General features: G+C 38.6%; 1 protein-coding gene across 2 annotated transcripts in view; it reads right to left on the bottom strand.

Moving 5' to 3' along the window:
* Positions 1–14,173, bottom strand: part of LOC145984288 (uncharacterized) — a 36,900-nt gene that overhangs the window by 18,593 nt on the left and 4,134 nt on the right. For both annotated transcript variants that reach the window (XM_083117928.1, XM_083117927.1), the window contains exons 2-5: positions 11,863–13,601; positions 10,420–10,647; positions 3,430–3,534; positions 1,693–1,916 (exon numbers count right to left, since the gene is read on the bottom strand). In XM_083117928.1, coding sequence (XP_082974054.1) covers positions 1,693–1,916; positions 3,430–3,534; positions 10,420–10,647; positions 11,863–12,858 — 1,553 coding nt within the window. In that variant the 5' untranslated portion in view covers positions 12,859–13,601. The remainder of the gene's footprint in view (positions 1–1,692; positions 1,917–3,429; positions 3,535–10,419; positions 10,648–11,862; positions 13,602–14,173) is intronic.

Consider the following 14,173-nt stretch of genomic DNA (forward strand, 5'->3'; position numbering starts at 1 on the left):
CTGGACATCCTGTATATATTTGGAGTGTTGCCGTAGCTAGGTGGCATGAATGACAGTGACGAGTGGCATTTCATCATGTTCAGCGATGAATCTCAGTTCTACATTACCATGTATGACCTCGGTGTAATCATTGAAGTACAGTCACATAACCTGTCAACAGGTGCGGTTTCATGTCATTTCCACCACTCCTTCTAGGTGCTTCATTTTTTTTTTTGTCAATGAGCGTATTTTGACACACAAAAGCTGTTCACACTGGGCCGTAAGTTGAAAATTTTGCATTACAGGATATTGAAACTCCACAAAAGTGTCATGCAGTATTTTAGGACACTGGAAAAGTATCAAACATTATTGCTGATTAAATCTGAACCTATACTTTCTGATAGCAATACCACTGGTACTGGCCCAGACCTAGTTTAAACCTTTTATCCAGTTTTAACTCCTAAGTTTCTTCCTTCACAATGCAGGTGAGAAACCTGCAAAATACTAGCATTTTAATGTTACTTCACTCCTCGTTAAGAGCATCCAGCATGTGACATAAGAAGATATTTGTATGTAAATACAAGCATGTTAACAAAATTTAATTTCTAGAGATTAAAGTTAATTATTTCAGAATTTAATAGTGGTTGATAGTGTGCTCATGGTGCACAATCTATGGGAAGGTAAAATTGCTGAAATCATTAAGACTTAAAGAATTACACAGTCCATCCAGTAGGAAAGGTGACTGATTTTTATGCCACGGAACCACCAGTGCCATCTATGGAGAAGTATATGTACTACGTAGTGACACATTTCAACTTTCTTCCGGCAAAGTTTCAAAGCACTAGCATCGATGGTCGATGCATATGGATCTTGTGACTGACAGTACCTGCTGAACGTTGGTCGGAAACGGAGCAATGTATCAACATTAAATTCTGTTTCAAATTGGGTAAAAGTGCAACAGAGATGTTTCAAATGATTCAAACTGTTTACGGTAGTGAGGTCCAGGGTCCAGGCTCTCCAAAACCGAAGAAAGTGCGCATGCAGAAGAGCTGAATGAAAACCCTGCTCACTGTTTTCTTCGATTCCAAAGACATCATCTACAAGAAATTCACTCCAGATGGTCACACTGTGAACGCTGAGTATTATGTGGGTATTTTGCATCGTCTATTGACCAGGATTCGTAGAGTTTGGCCTGAATATCGGGAACAGGGCTCATGGTCTGTTGCATGACAATGCACCCGTGCACAAGAGCAGGTTGGTATGCCTTTTGGCCAAAATAGGGATAGTGGAGCTCAATCACTCCCCACATTCTCCAGATTTAGCTCCATGCGACTTCTGGTTATTTCCAAAACTGAAATTGGCGTTGAAAGGAAGGCGTTTCGACACCATTCCAGACATCCAAAAGGCTTCGACCATGATTTTGGAGGCAATTCCGAAACAGGAGTACCAAGACTGCTTCACAAAGTTCTACAACCGCTTCAGTGCATGTATTGACTCACGAGGCGTCTATTTTGAATAAACGTTATTGTAAACTACCCGTCCACAACATCTTGTCTTCCATTTCTCATTAGTCACCTTTCCCACTGGATGGACTGTGTATAATCCAAATAAGTTTGTACACTTATGTCTTAAAAATGCAAATGCTGGCTAGTAATTTCACAATCAAACACTTTAAATCTATTCACATAAATACTTAACTGCGTGGAGACTTACTCATGTGTGACAGGAGTGTCTGTAGCATTACCCTTCCACAACTTGTCCTGCTCTTGCTGGAAGACTTGGCAACACTGAGCTAGATGATGATGGTAGAGTGGAGTTTGCTTTACACAGTTTGTTTCATTGTGACGTGATAAATCAACAGCAGTAACAGGATAAGGATTTGCTGCCAACTCCACTGAAGGCAATTCACAGCAACCAAACTCATTTAGGAGCAAGCCCTGAAATTAGTAATATTTCACAACCTCTGTCTTTCAATGTATGGAAAGGCAAGAATAAATGCTGCACTACTTTTTTAGGGAGCTTTCAGACCGAAGTGACAAGTGACATGCAACAGAACAGGAAAGGGGGATCACACCGAAGCTACAGGGGCCTCTCCAATTTATAAGCAAGCATTCACTGCACATGCACGAAAGACAAACCAAGGTGACATGATGCACACCATTGATGAAACAACCCATTCCGAGCAACACACAAGCAGTAAACAACATGTGCAGCTTGTCGTGTTGCTTCGGTTCGAAAGGTCACATTGAATAATGAGGGTTCACTTCCACGTGACACACGTCACTTGTTCCTAGCCATATGTAATTTAGCTTGTCACTTCGATCTTAAAGAAAAAAACTATATGCCATCATGACATATAAAAACACAATTTATAATGGGTGAGTGCAGCATAAAATATTCTTCCTTATTATTAACTAACAAGTGAAATTGGTTCTGAACTTACACAACATGCTCATTACTACCAAAACAATTCATATCAGCACACTAAATAGGATTTATTTCAGACTAAAATTCATTATGTAATAGATGCATTTATTAATTGAATCCCAGCATCCCAGAAGACACAAATTTGTCAATATTTGCTTAAGAGTGTACTTTATGCTCTGTCAGGCTAATTAGGAATGGATCTACAATTCAAACTGCAACCTGAAACATAACACCATGTATACTTTGGGAATCAAAACCAGGAACCCTTAATTACAAAGCAACATCACAAGCAACTATGCCATCAGGGTGTTCGTTTGTATTTGATTTGCTATTATATTTTACTTCGTCTTTTGTACCACTTTTGGCTAATTTGCAAAGATGGGGATGAGTAATGATATGATGAAAATGATGAATAGATATCACAAACATCCATGCCCAAGTCAGGATTCGAACCCGGGACCCCTGGTGTCACGGCACGATGTGCTAACCACTCTGCCACAAGGGCCCGCTCCTTTGTATTCAGCCCTACATCAATTTCATTAGCCTTCTTGTTGTACGTACATATTTGTTGTATCGTGGAAAAAGTTATGGTTGTTATAAGTGGATTTGTATTTGTATTTTTGTTATTTTGTCGCTTTTCTGCCACTTTTGCCTAATCTCAATGATGAGGATTAGTGATAATATGATGAAATTCATGAAGGAACACTCACAAAGAACACACCCATGACCATGCCTGGAATCGAACCCAGGACTGTGACAAGCAGATACACAAACGTTTTACTGTCCCATTGCTTGAGAACCAACATCATGTTTGAGATATTGAAGATTACTCATTTTACACGTTTTAAAAAAGTTAAATATTGTAAAACTGATGAACATAGCAATTTCAATAGAAAATACAAAAACACATCTTCCTCATAAAAATAATAACAAATATTGTCTTCTTTTATATCATTGATATTACATTAGTATACATCAGTGTAAATAAGTGGTAAAATATAAAATATATCTACAAAAACTGACCTGCAAATGAAGTCCAATGTGGAAAGAATATTTCTCTGAAGGAAGCACTACACGTGAACAAAATTGTTCATCATCTTCTAAGAAAAGGGCCAGGAATGCAATGAACTGCAAATAATAAAGAACAAATTGATCTTATAAAAACATCCACACACAGAATGCCATGAATGAGACAAAATTTAAACCAATGCCAATAAAGTACTGACATAAAATTTACTAATGATGATAACCAATATTTTACTGAACTTGTTTTGCATGCACACATTCCATGAAGACCATGAATGACTCTCATTTACCTTGTTAATCAATGTAACTAGCTTAGTAAAAGAAACTGTGTATAGATCACAGACAAATAACCAAAGGAGATTCCGTAACCCTTGGTTAAATTCTGTGGTCTTCGTCCACTAGCGACATCTATCCATTGCTACGATGAACTACTCTCCCAACCTGACTATATGTTGTTTTATTTTTTCAACGATAGATGGCAGTATTATAAAAAACCAGAAACGGGATCTAAAATGTGAATTTTTATTAGATCTATCAGGCCAAATATACTGATATTTTACCATAAAAGTTATATTTAACCCACCATTTGTTTATGGAGTAGCAATGATTTATGCATATATATGGATCTGTTGGGAATCAAAATAATTTTTGCTGCTCAGCTGGTTTACAATCTCTTACATGGCAACGAGTTTTTTCCACAAATCGTACAGTTGACAAACACAAAACAAATAATTGAGACATGGACAAATACAAGCAAATATAATCATGCTAGAAAAAATGCGACAACAAAACCAAATACACGAATAGGCAACAACGCGAAAATTTTTCAGCACGTGAATCAGGATTTCCGTTTCGCTCCAAGCACGATGTTTGTACAGTTGACAAACATGAAACAAATGATTGGGACACGGACAAAGACAAGCAAATAGAATCCCGTTAGAACAAACATGACAACAACAACAAATACACGAATAGGCAATAATATGAAGATTTTTCAGCATGTGAATCAGAACTTACACTTCGCTCTAAACACGATGTTCGAGCATCTCCAGCTGGCAGCAAACTACAAAAGACCATAACAAAAGCAGCGTAGACAAAGCAAAGGGTCTCCCTTATTGCACAACATGCTACCAATCTTCCATTCTGACATCAGCATGAAAAGCTTTCATTGTAATGCTAAGTGATTAATTTGTTAGCTTAGGCTTGTTAGGTTTAGTTCACTTAGTATAAATAATATATTTGCAGGGTATTTATGCTAAGCTAAAAGAACCAAACCTAAAGTACTTAAACTAACAACGTAGTCACGCTACCTCTGACATCAGAACACGAAGTTGGTAGCGTGTTGTGCAATAAAAAGAGGCCCTAGTACAAAACACAAGCGGGCCTTCACTGTCATCTAGCGAGCCAGTAGAGAAACAAAGTGAAATAACTCCTCATACTAATGGTTAGATGTTGCTAAAGTCGCAACGACGGGAGAACCACAGGGACGAGCCTTTAAGTTTCACCCTCATAGTATAGATTGGTTGGTTGATTTATTTTACTTTACTACGCTCTTTTGCTATTTTTTCAATAATCACAAAAACCTGTGCATAGACACACAGGATAGATGAATGATATTCTTATGTAAAGTGTGAGTCAAAACTTGGGAATTACACAAATAAGTATCATCTTGTTTAGACCCATAGGTGCACCATAACTTCCATTTTAGAAGCTTTGATCTCGTATTCAAGCTCAGAACTTTGTAATATAATTAAGCCTTGTTTCCATATTAAAAACACTAAGTTGCTGACTAAATGATTTTAGTTTAGTTCTTCGTCTGAGGAAGACCCTGATACAGGGTTGAAACATTACCTGTTAAGTGTTATCATCTTAATAAACTGCCTTGGTCAGCAACTTTGTGTATTTCTCAGAACTTTAAATAGAAATGTGCTTGTGTGCAGCCTTTGAAGTGGAAAATGTTAGCAGGGGGAAGTTTGATGGAGCCTTGAGATTAGCCGGGCAATTTTGCCAGCTGGGGAGATATGATACCACATACCCCTCTCACTTCAAACATTGCTTGTGCGACCATTCAAATTTATCTACTATGAGGGCGTTTTGAAAAGTTTTGCCTCCTATGCAATAACGTTAATAATATGCAAGATACTTACATGAACTATGTGTCTTCTTAAAGCCTGTAATGTCCTCTACCAGGGTGTCACTACTTTTCCACGTAGTCACCATCATTGTCCACACACAAATGCCAACGTCGGACAAGTTGTTGGATCCCGTCAGCAAAGAAATCAGGCATCTTCTCCCGGCACCAGCGATGCACATCTGATTGCACCTCCACATCACTGGTGTAAAACGGTGTCCCTTCAGGTGCTCAGGTGCAAGATCTGGGCTGTACGGCGAGTGGGGTAAAATCTCATGGAATTTGAGATGCTGCAATGCATCCTGTGTTTGGTGACTTGTGTGTGGGTGAGCATTGTCATGTTGAAGAATTTAATCCTTGCCAGGTCTAACTCACAGTAATTGTACACAGAGTTTATCCAAAGTCTTCACGTACCGATCGGAGTTTACAGTAGTTCCGTGCTCCAAAAGTTCTGTGTGGACTATGCCATCACAGTCCCAAAAGATGCACATCCATACTTTCCCTGTGCATTTGTGGCTGTTATGGGTTGTCCACTGCAGACCTGATCATGCAGGCTTGTTGTGGTCAGATTGTCGGCTTTCAGATTCCTTGCCCACCTCCTGACAATACTCTCATCCACACTGGCATTGCCATAGGCAGCACTCGTTTGTCGATGAATGTCAATGGGCGCACAACCCTCTGCTGTGAGGAATTCAATAACAGCACGTTGTTTCAACCACACATCCATGTACATAACCATTTTACTCACTATTGTGCGCATGCGTGATGTTGCAGGCAAACACCACTAGATGTCACAACAATCAGTGAATCAGCGATTACTCTCACACCAATTTCACGTGTCTCTGAGCAGTGTTACCAGCTTATTGCATAGGAGGCAAAACTTTTCAAATTGCCCTCATATGTTCAGAGAAATCCATTTTCATTTACCTTCAAGTGTGAGGAAATTACGACCTTTCATTTCAAATGATCCACATCCAAGTTATATCATTCCTATGATGAACCAGATCAACAAGTGAACCTAGAATGTATAGTACAGTGAGTCTCATGGATCACATGTGACTTGGCGTGCCGGCTGGTGAGAGAGCATCTGCCAGCATTTAGACCCATAGCTGTATGCCAACTTGCCACTGGATGCATCAGTGCTTCATTATCGGGATAGCTGGAGTCAAGTTTGAATGTGTTTTTGAAGTGTTAAGGTGTTAACAAGTGTTATAAATTGTTTTGTTTTAGTTTATGCATTAGTGGGACTTTTGTGCAGTCTAAAAATTCCATGCTATCTGTACAATTTAAAACAATGAATTTTTATGTATGACTCTTATGTCATTACGAATTCTTGTAGGGAAGTTAGAAGGTGTTTTGCAGCAGAATTCCCAGATGTTCTTGCTCCACAGATACTTGTGAACAAATTTAGGGAAACAGGTTCTGTTATTGATAAGAAGCGAAGGGTAAAATGGCGTGTGCTTACTGAGGAAAAGTTAGACAATGTTGGAGCACGATTGGAAAATACTCCTAAAAACCTCTGGAGCCTTGCACAAGAAACAGACATTTCCAAGTTGTCTGTGTGTCGAGCTACCAAGCTTTTAAACCTGAAGCCCTATATTAGAAGAATTGAAAGAAAATATCAGGAGAGAAACTGAAGCAATTTTGGAAGAGGAACTGATATGTGTTAGTGAAAATTTCCTTAAAAAAAATGCCGTAAATGTGTGGAAGAATGAGGACATAATTTCCAACACCTCTTGTAACAAGATATGTGATCATTTTAATTGTAACTTCCCATGTAATTGTACAGAGGTTGTTCGCTTTATATCTGACCATTGTCGATTCGGTGCTGCCACCTGGCATATCATGCTGGAACAATGGGTCTGCTGGTGGGAGCAGTGTTGTGTCTGGCCTTGTAGGTGCGTGAGTGTTGGTAGTGAATGTTATCAAATGGCACCGAAAATCAACCGGTATTGGGAGGGTTAGGGAATGGCCCTTTTCATGCTAAGTTTTCATATGTACACATTGTGAAACAGTGTTGGGAGAATGGGTTAACACTCGGGGCGACTACTGCGAAAGCTATTGTGGCCCGTTACACACAACAGGCTCTCCTTGTCAAACATTCACCCACGAAAACCACCAGGAGAAGGGCTGCAAGCAAAGTGTCACCCGTAGTGCTAAGGGGGATCCGTCGATTGGCGTGCCAAGAAAATCCCCCGACTCAACGTGATATGGCCCACAGATTTCACCTCGCACCGTCAACTGTGAACAAAACAATTCGCAAGCGCCTCAGGTTGAAGTGTGTGTGGAAGGCCCGTGTACACCACCTTCTACCACGTCACATTGCCGAATGTAAGACGAACTTCAGGAAACTGTATGAAAAGTACCTGGCGGGTTCCTAATGGAAGAAAGTTGTCACAATGGATGAATCATATGTCCATCTCACTGCTGGTGGTCACATTTGGGTGATCACATACCGTGACATTGATTGCAAGGGGCGCAGCAACTTTGTTCGTCAGTGCAGGGAAAGTTTGCCTCGTGGCTTTATGGTTGTGATGGGATTCGGACATGAGGGTAAGTTGATGATACACAAGGAGGACAAAAACGTGAAGCTGAATGCCAGATACTTCCAAGACTCCATTCTGACACCTATCTATTGGAGAGACATCCCACAATTGTATGGAATGGACGCGAACCAGGTGATGATCCATATGGACAAGGCTTCGAGTCATACCGCCAGAACATCACTACGTTTTTATCAGGAAATGGCAGAGGAATTAGGAATTCATGTCATTCCATTTGAAGACATTCATGTGAAAAGCCCAGATGCCAGTCCAATGGATTTTTGCACATTTGGACTGTTGAAACGACGTCTTCAACATCGCCACCCATGCACCCTGGATGGTCTATGGAAAGCTTGCAGGGAGGAGTGGGACAGAATTCCCATGCCTGTCCTGCGCTGGAGCTTGCTGCAATGGAAACTGCGATGACGGGCGATAGTCAACAATGCTGGGGGTCCAATAGAACATGATCGGTGGTGGCAGCACGGTATCTCTTAAGGTGAGTTCTCCTCAAACATGGTCGGATATAAAGCGAACAACCTTCTGTATGAGCTTATTTCATTACATAGCTAGCGGTTCCAGTTACGCGGATGTTGCATACAGTTTGCCGGCAGATGTGCTCTCAATGCCCGGTGTGCTAGCTGCCACTCCGTGCCCAAGTCGACTGTGAGACGCACCATACCATACTTCATTGCTATTTTTTAAACCAATATTGAAGTCTACTTTGAACATATATATTTTTTATTTCCTTTGTTTGGTCCACTCTTTGGGGATAATCAAGATGATGAGGATGAATGATGATTAGATTAAAATTCCCGGATCTTTCAGGAGAGGTGTCAGTGGCTGGGAGTAAGGGTAGTTAATGGATAGCAGTTACTCAGAAAAAGTAAGTGAACATATTGTCGGATTAAAAATTTTAGATACTAGAGTTTGGACTCCAATTAAATATTAACCAGTACACCTACATAGAAATGGGTTACATCAAAATTTAGCTTATTCAATTCTGCATTAAGCTATGCTAACCATTTTTTTCTTTTGAGTATGCCTTTTTTTTTGTTATCATGAGAACAAAAAAGTGCAATTTTTTAGTTTAGCAAACAATCACTCTCCTTGAAATTCTATAAATAAAAAATGGGTGGTCCGATCATAATGAAATTTTAGTATGGTGCAGGCAGAAAGCTTTTAAACACAATTCATAATTTTCAGATTTTTAAAATTTATCAAGACACTGTTCTTATCAATTTTGTGAAACACCTTTTTCTTAGTGTTGGGTGGTCCTACAAATACAATATTGATCTTGTTTTGAAGCTCTTTGCATCTGTTTTTAAAATTCATTATCATTGTCAATTCAACTTGCAAAACTGATTTTATACAGATTTTTAATCAATGGACATCGCTGTGTGCAGTGTTACCACGTTCCAAGTACATCTTTACTCCATTGAATAAAAATCTGTATAAAATAGTTTTCGCAATGTGAATTGACAATGATAATGGATCTTAAAAACAGATGCAGAGAGCTTCAAAACAATACCAATATTGTGTTTGAAGGACCACCTAATACTAAGAAAAAGGTGTTTCGCAAAATTGATAAGAACGTTTTTTTTTGACAATTTTTAAAAATCTGAAAATTACGAATTGTGTTTAAAACCTTTCTACCTGCACAGTAAAAAAAATTCATCATGATCGGACCATCCATTTTTTTATTTATAGAATTTCAAAGGGAGCGATCGTTTGCAAGACAAAAAAATGACTTTTTTTGTTCTCTCCACGATAAAAAATATAAGGCATACTCAAAAAAAAAAAAATTGGTTAGCATAGATTAATGCAGAATTGAATAAGCTAAATTTTGTTGTAACTCGTTTTTATGTAGGTCTACTGGTTGATTTTTAATTGGAGTCCAAACTCGAGTATCTAAAATTGTTAACCTGACAGTAGTGTTGAGGCTGTGAATGGTATGGGGTGAAGGAGTTGTGCTGCTTATTTATGGTTGATGACAGTAGATATTTCTCAATAAAATTCCACTATAAATGTAATAAATGAGTACGTATATCAGGTTCCCTTTGTGTGGAGGGTAAAATTACTCATGTGACTGTGAATGTGCAGATTAGGGAAGGTGGAGTTTTAAAGCTGGAGATTAGTCAAGTACCATATGGTTCTGTGAAAAGACAACAGAGCTTGATAACACTGCCTCATACCAATCTAAAGAGACAAGGAATTCAATATATATTCTGAATCTACCCTTCTTTTCAATCAGTTTGAAAAATTAACATTATCAACTATTCAACTATTATCATCACAATAAACAGTCAAACTTACAGCATTAATTTCATCAGATGAGGTGCCCATGACCAATGTGCACCCAAATGTTTGCAAATGAGATGTCAAGGCACGTTCTATAAGTGAATGGTTTAGAATGTCTTCACAGCATTCCATAGAAATCTTCTCCAATCCTGAAGTTCTGGCTAAAATCATCATGTTGCACACGTCTAAAATCCAATCATTAATCTTCTTGTCTACTAGGAATTCTGAATTTGATGAAATAGACTGGAAATGGTCCAACAAACAATATATTAATAACACTTTAGTTGAATAAAGTAACTAGGAGCATATACAGTAGAACCTTGATATTACGCTTTTCAATGGACCAAGTTAATTTATTTTTTTTTCAATCATGAAGAGTGAGGGTATACTGCAAGAAAATCCATTGAAAGTAAATATCAGGGTTCCACTGTAGTTTCACACTGTTTTAATAGCTCTGCATAAACAAATTGAGGAATGTTTTTAATGAGATAATTCAAGGCTCAATGAATGATGACAATAACTGTACGGCAAGTACAGTACACTGAAAATATACTTAATAATGCCAGTAATTAGTAATTTGATGCTTCTGAAGTGTGGCTCACATTGACATTAAAGAATTCCAAGAATATACAACTATGTCAATATTTCAGTAGCCCCATCTAGTTCGCTGCACTTTTTGACCCACTTTGACTCTCTTTGCACCCAAGCATCTAGTTGGTTGCACGGTGCAACACCGAGTCATCTAGTTCGTTGATTTGGAGTCAAGTAGTGTATTTGGTGTCTGCACTACCTTCCAGACCGGTGTATTTGTGGTGTATGGTCACGTGGAGCATGTTAACTAATCAAATGACCGTTTAAAGCAGCAGACAGGCATTTGTTGAATCTTCTGAACATGAACATCTCTTTCCATCTAGTTGGTTGAACATAATTCCCTTGCACCACTCTGACACTGGATACACCTGCACTGCAAGGACTGTCAAAAACTGCAGCCAACTAGATGGGGCTAGTACCATCTGCTGAACTGCTGATGTCAAAATAGAATCCTACACATAATGTATTAGTGGCAGTACAGAAATTAATAATTATTCATTGTTTTATAATAAACATTTTATGTAGGCCATTTGGGAAATTAAGAATGTTTGCGCATACAGCCTGTGCAGATATTTCGTTGCAGACCATAATTTGTTCTCTGTGTTCAGTAAGGGCTGAGATGATACCACTTTGAACCAATACCAATACTCTCACCGATACCGATGTCGATACCAATACACACATGAAATGTGGAGGGAATAGATAAACTGGTGTTGAGGTATGACAAAGTGCCTCAATGTCCAAGGACATAACAAAACATGTATATTCTGTTTCTGCAATATTATAAATAAATAGATTTGCACCACGAAACATTCTTTACTTTCTGAATGACCCTCGTATATTTACCCTTTCCAGAAGAAAACTTACCTTTACTAAAAGAATATGTAATCTGGATGCCAGTCTTCTTAGCCAATGCAGACACAAACTTCGGACACGGAGAAAATAATCATAATGTTTATAGTCCACTATAACTGCTAATGAGTACGGTATACTCAGTTCTAAGTCAATAAGAAATAACACTGACAGTGCTAACATATTTAAGTCAGGAACTGCAAAGAACATGGTACTTTCATCACAAGTTCCTGAAACAGTTGATCCGCCGGAAAAATTAACACTTGCACAATTAACAGTATGGCATGTTACATACTTCACAGCTTTGCTCAATGCAGATTCATTTTCATTCCCGTGAGTGCAACTGAAACTTCCACATTTAATTGCTGAGCTACTTGTACTAGGTTTATTGTCACGCTCTTTTACTGGCCTCAGCTTATACTTTGCATTTGTACCTTTATAATCTCCAACCTTATTTGCTTTCGATTTAACATTGCCAGGGTGCTCCCGTAGGTCTTGCAACCATGCATGTACAGTTTGTGGACCAATGATATCATCCCATTTTGAAAGAACCACACCACAAATAATATTTTCCTTACGAGGAAGTATGTGGGAGCATGTATTTAGAGGAGCAGCAATTGCAGAATCGTTTGTTTCATTGGCGGGAAGGGTAGCTTGTAAGTCAGCTTCATTCACTTCAGCAGCAGGGTCCTCAGTGTTACAACCCTCGTCACAATGACCCATATTGACACTAAGTGGATTTACACGTATTAAATGCTTAACTTCATCTTTGACAGCATTTGCCACGTTGGCACTCATCGACAAGGAACGGACAACCACGTCTTCAACATCACCTTCTTCTACATTTTCTAAAAATGTACTTCTTTCACATACTTCCTGGGCATTAGGAGAGCAACTCAATGCCTCTCTCTCGCAAAGAGGTTTCTCAATATCAGAAATATTTGCAGAAAAATTGGATGAGCATGAAGCAATATCTGCGAAATAATGTTTGTGTTCCATGGTAGCCACCATTATGATCGATCACAAGAGAGCAAACAAAAGAGGTAAACAGTAATATTTTACATACAAACAAGAACTGTCCACCAGATTATTGAGCAAACATTTCCCTTGTAGGTCACTAACATTAAATAAATTATATTCTAATTATGCCAACTTCCTTTCCAAGAATACTTCGATTTCTTAACCCTTCAATGAAGTGACAGAAGCTTGTGAGTTCCCACACTAGTACCCAATTAGCTAGCAAATCTAAGAATGCCACAAACCACAGATCGTTCTCCATCAGATCAGGAACAGCTAAAAATATTACAGCCAGTCCACATATAGTTACTATTAAAGCAATATACAATCCAGTCATACCAAGAAGAATCATGATTTATCATAAATTACCAACAAAAGTTCCATCTTGTTTACAGAAACACGCGTGTGAAGTCAGAAGTTTGGTGCAAACTCTGCGACATATTCTGCGATGTGACAAGAGCAAGGAATAAGATGCAATTTATCAGAAGACCTACAACTGCTAAAACAACGTCATCGTCAGGCAAATCTATGTCAGGAACAACTACATACAGTACTCCTAATACACACAAGCTCACTACCAGTGAAAAAAACATTGGACTACCACCATGCTGAGGTTCATGGCTAATAGACTTTTTGGAGCCTTGAAGGATGAAGGTATCTACTGTGGTGCATGTTAATGAGAGAAATTCCATTCCATTTCCAGTTGGTGTTAATCTTCGTCAAAAAACTCTTTGTTTCTGAAATGAGAAAAGAGATTCATTAAGTAATGCAATAGCTGATACTGTGCAAGTCAAAGTATTTATGTAATAAATTGCAAATTCAAGCATATGTCTTTACAATAAATACAGATATATCAAAATGGGACACTATGTAAGAGGAGGTAACACTAAGGCTTCATTCACATCTACGATTGAGTAATGCTCAGGTCACGCTCTGGTGAAATATTTTTGAATGATTTTTAAATAGAAGCATTCACACCTATCGGTCTGGTCAAGGTTTGCTCCAATCATGCACCACTCATGATCAACTGGAAAGAGTGGGAGCCGAGCGGAGCTTGACTGGACTGAAGCTTGATCGCTGATGGGAATGTGTAATGCTCACGGTCCAGTAGCAGTCTTTGGCCTGGTTGCAAATGACATGTAGCCCAGTTTAGTGCTTAGAAGATGAGCACCAGAAGTCAAAGACCTATTGGAATACACAGAGTATAGATAAAAATTGATAGGGCTAATGAGAAAAAAAAAATCCCCAAATATTTTCTTCTCAATAATGTTTGTAGAATATCGGTCAAAATATGCACTTTCAAGAACCA

Source organism: Lepisma saccharinum, chromosome 2 (genome assembly GCF_977018435.1).
Source record: "Lepisma saccharinum chromosome 2, izLepSacc3.1, whole genome shotgun sequence".
Taxonomy (NCBI): domain Eukaryota; kingdom Metazoa; phylum Arthropoda; class Insecta; order Zygentoma; family Lepismatidae; genus Lepisma; species Lepisma saccharinum.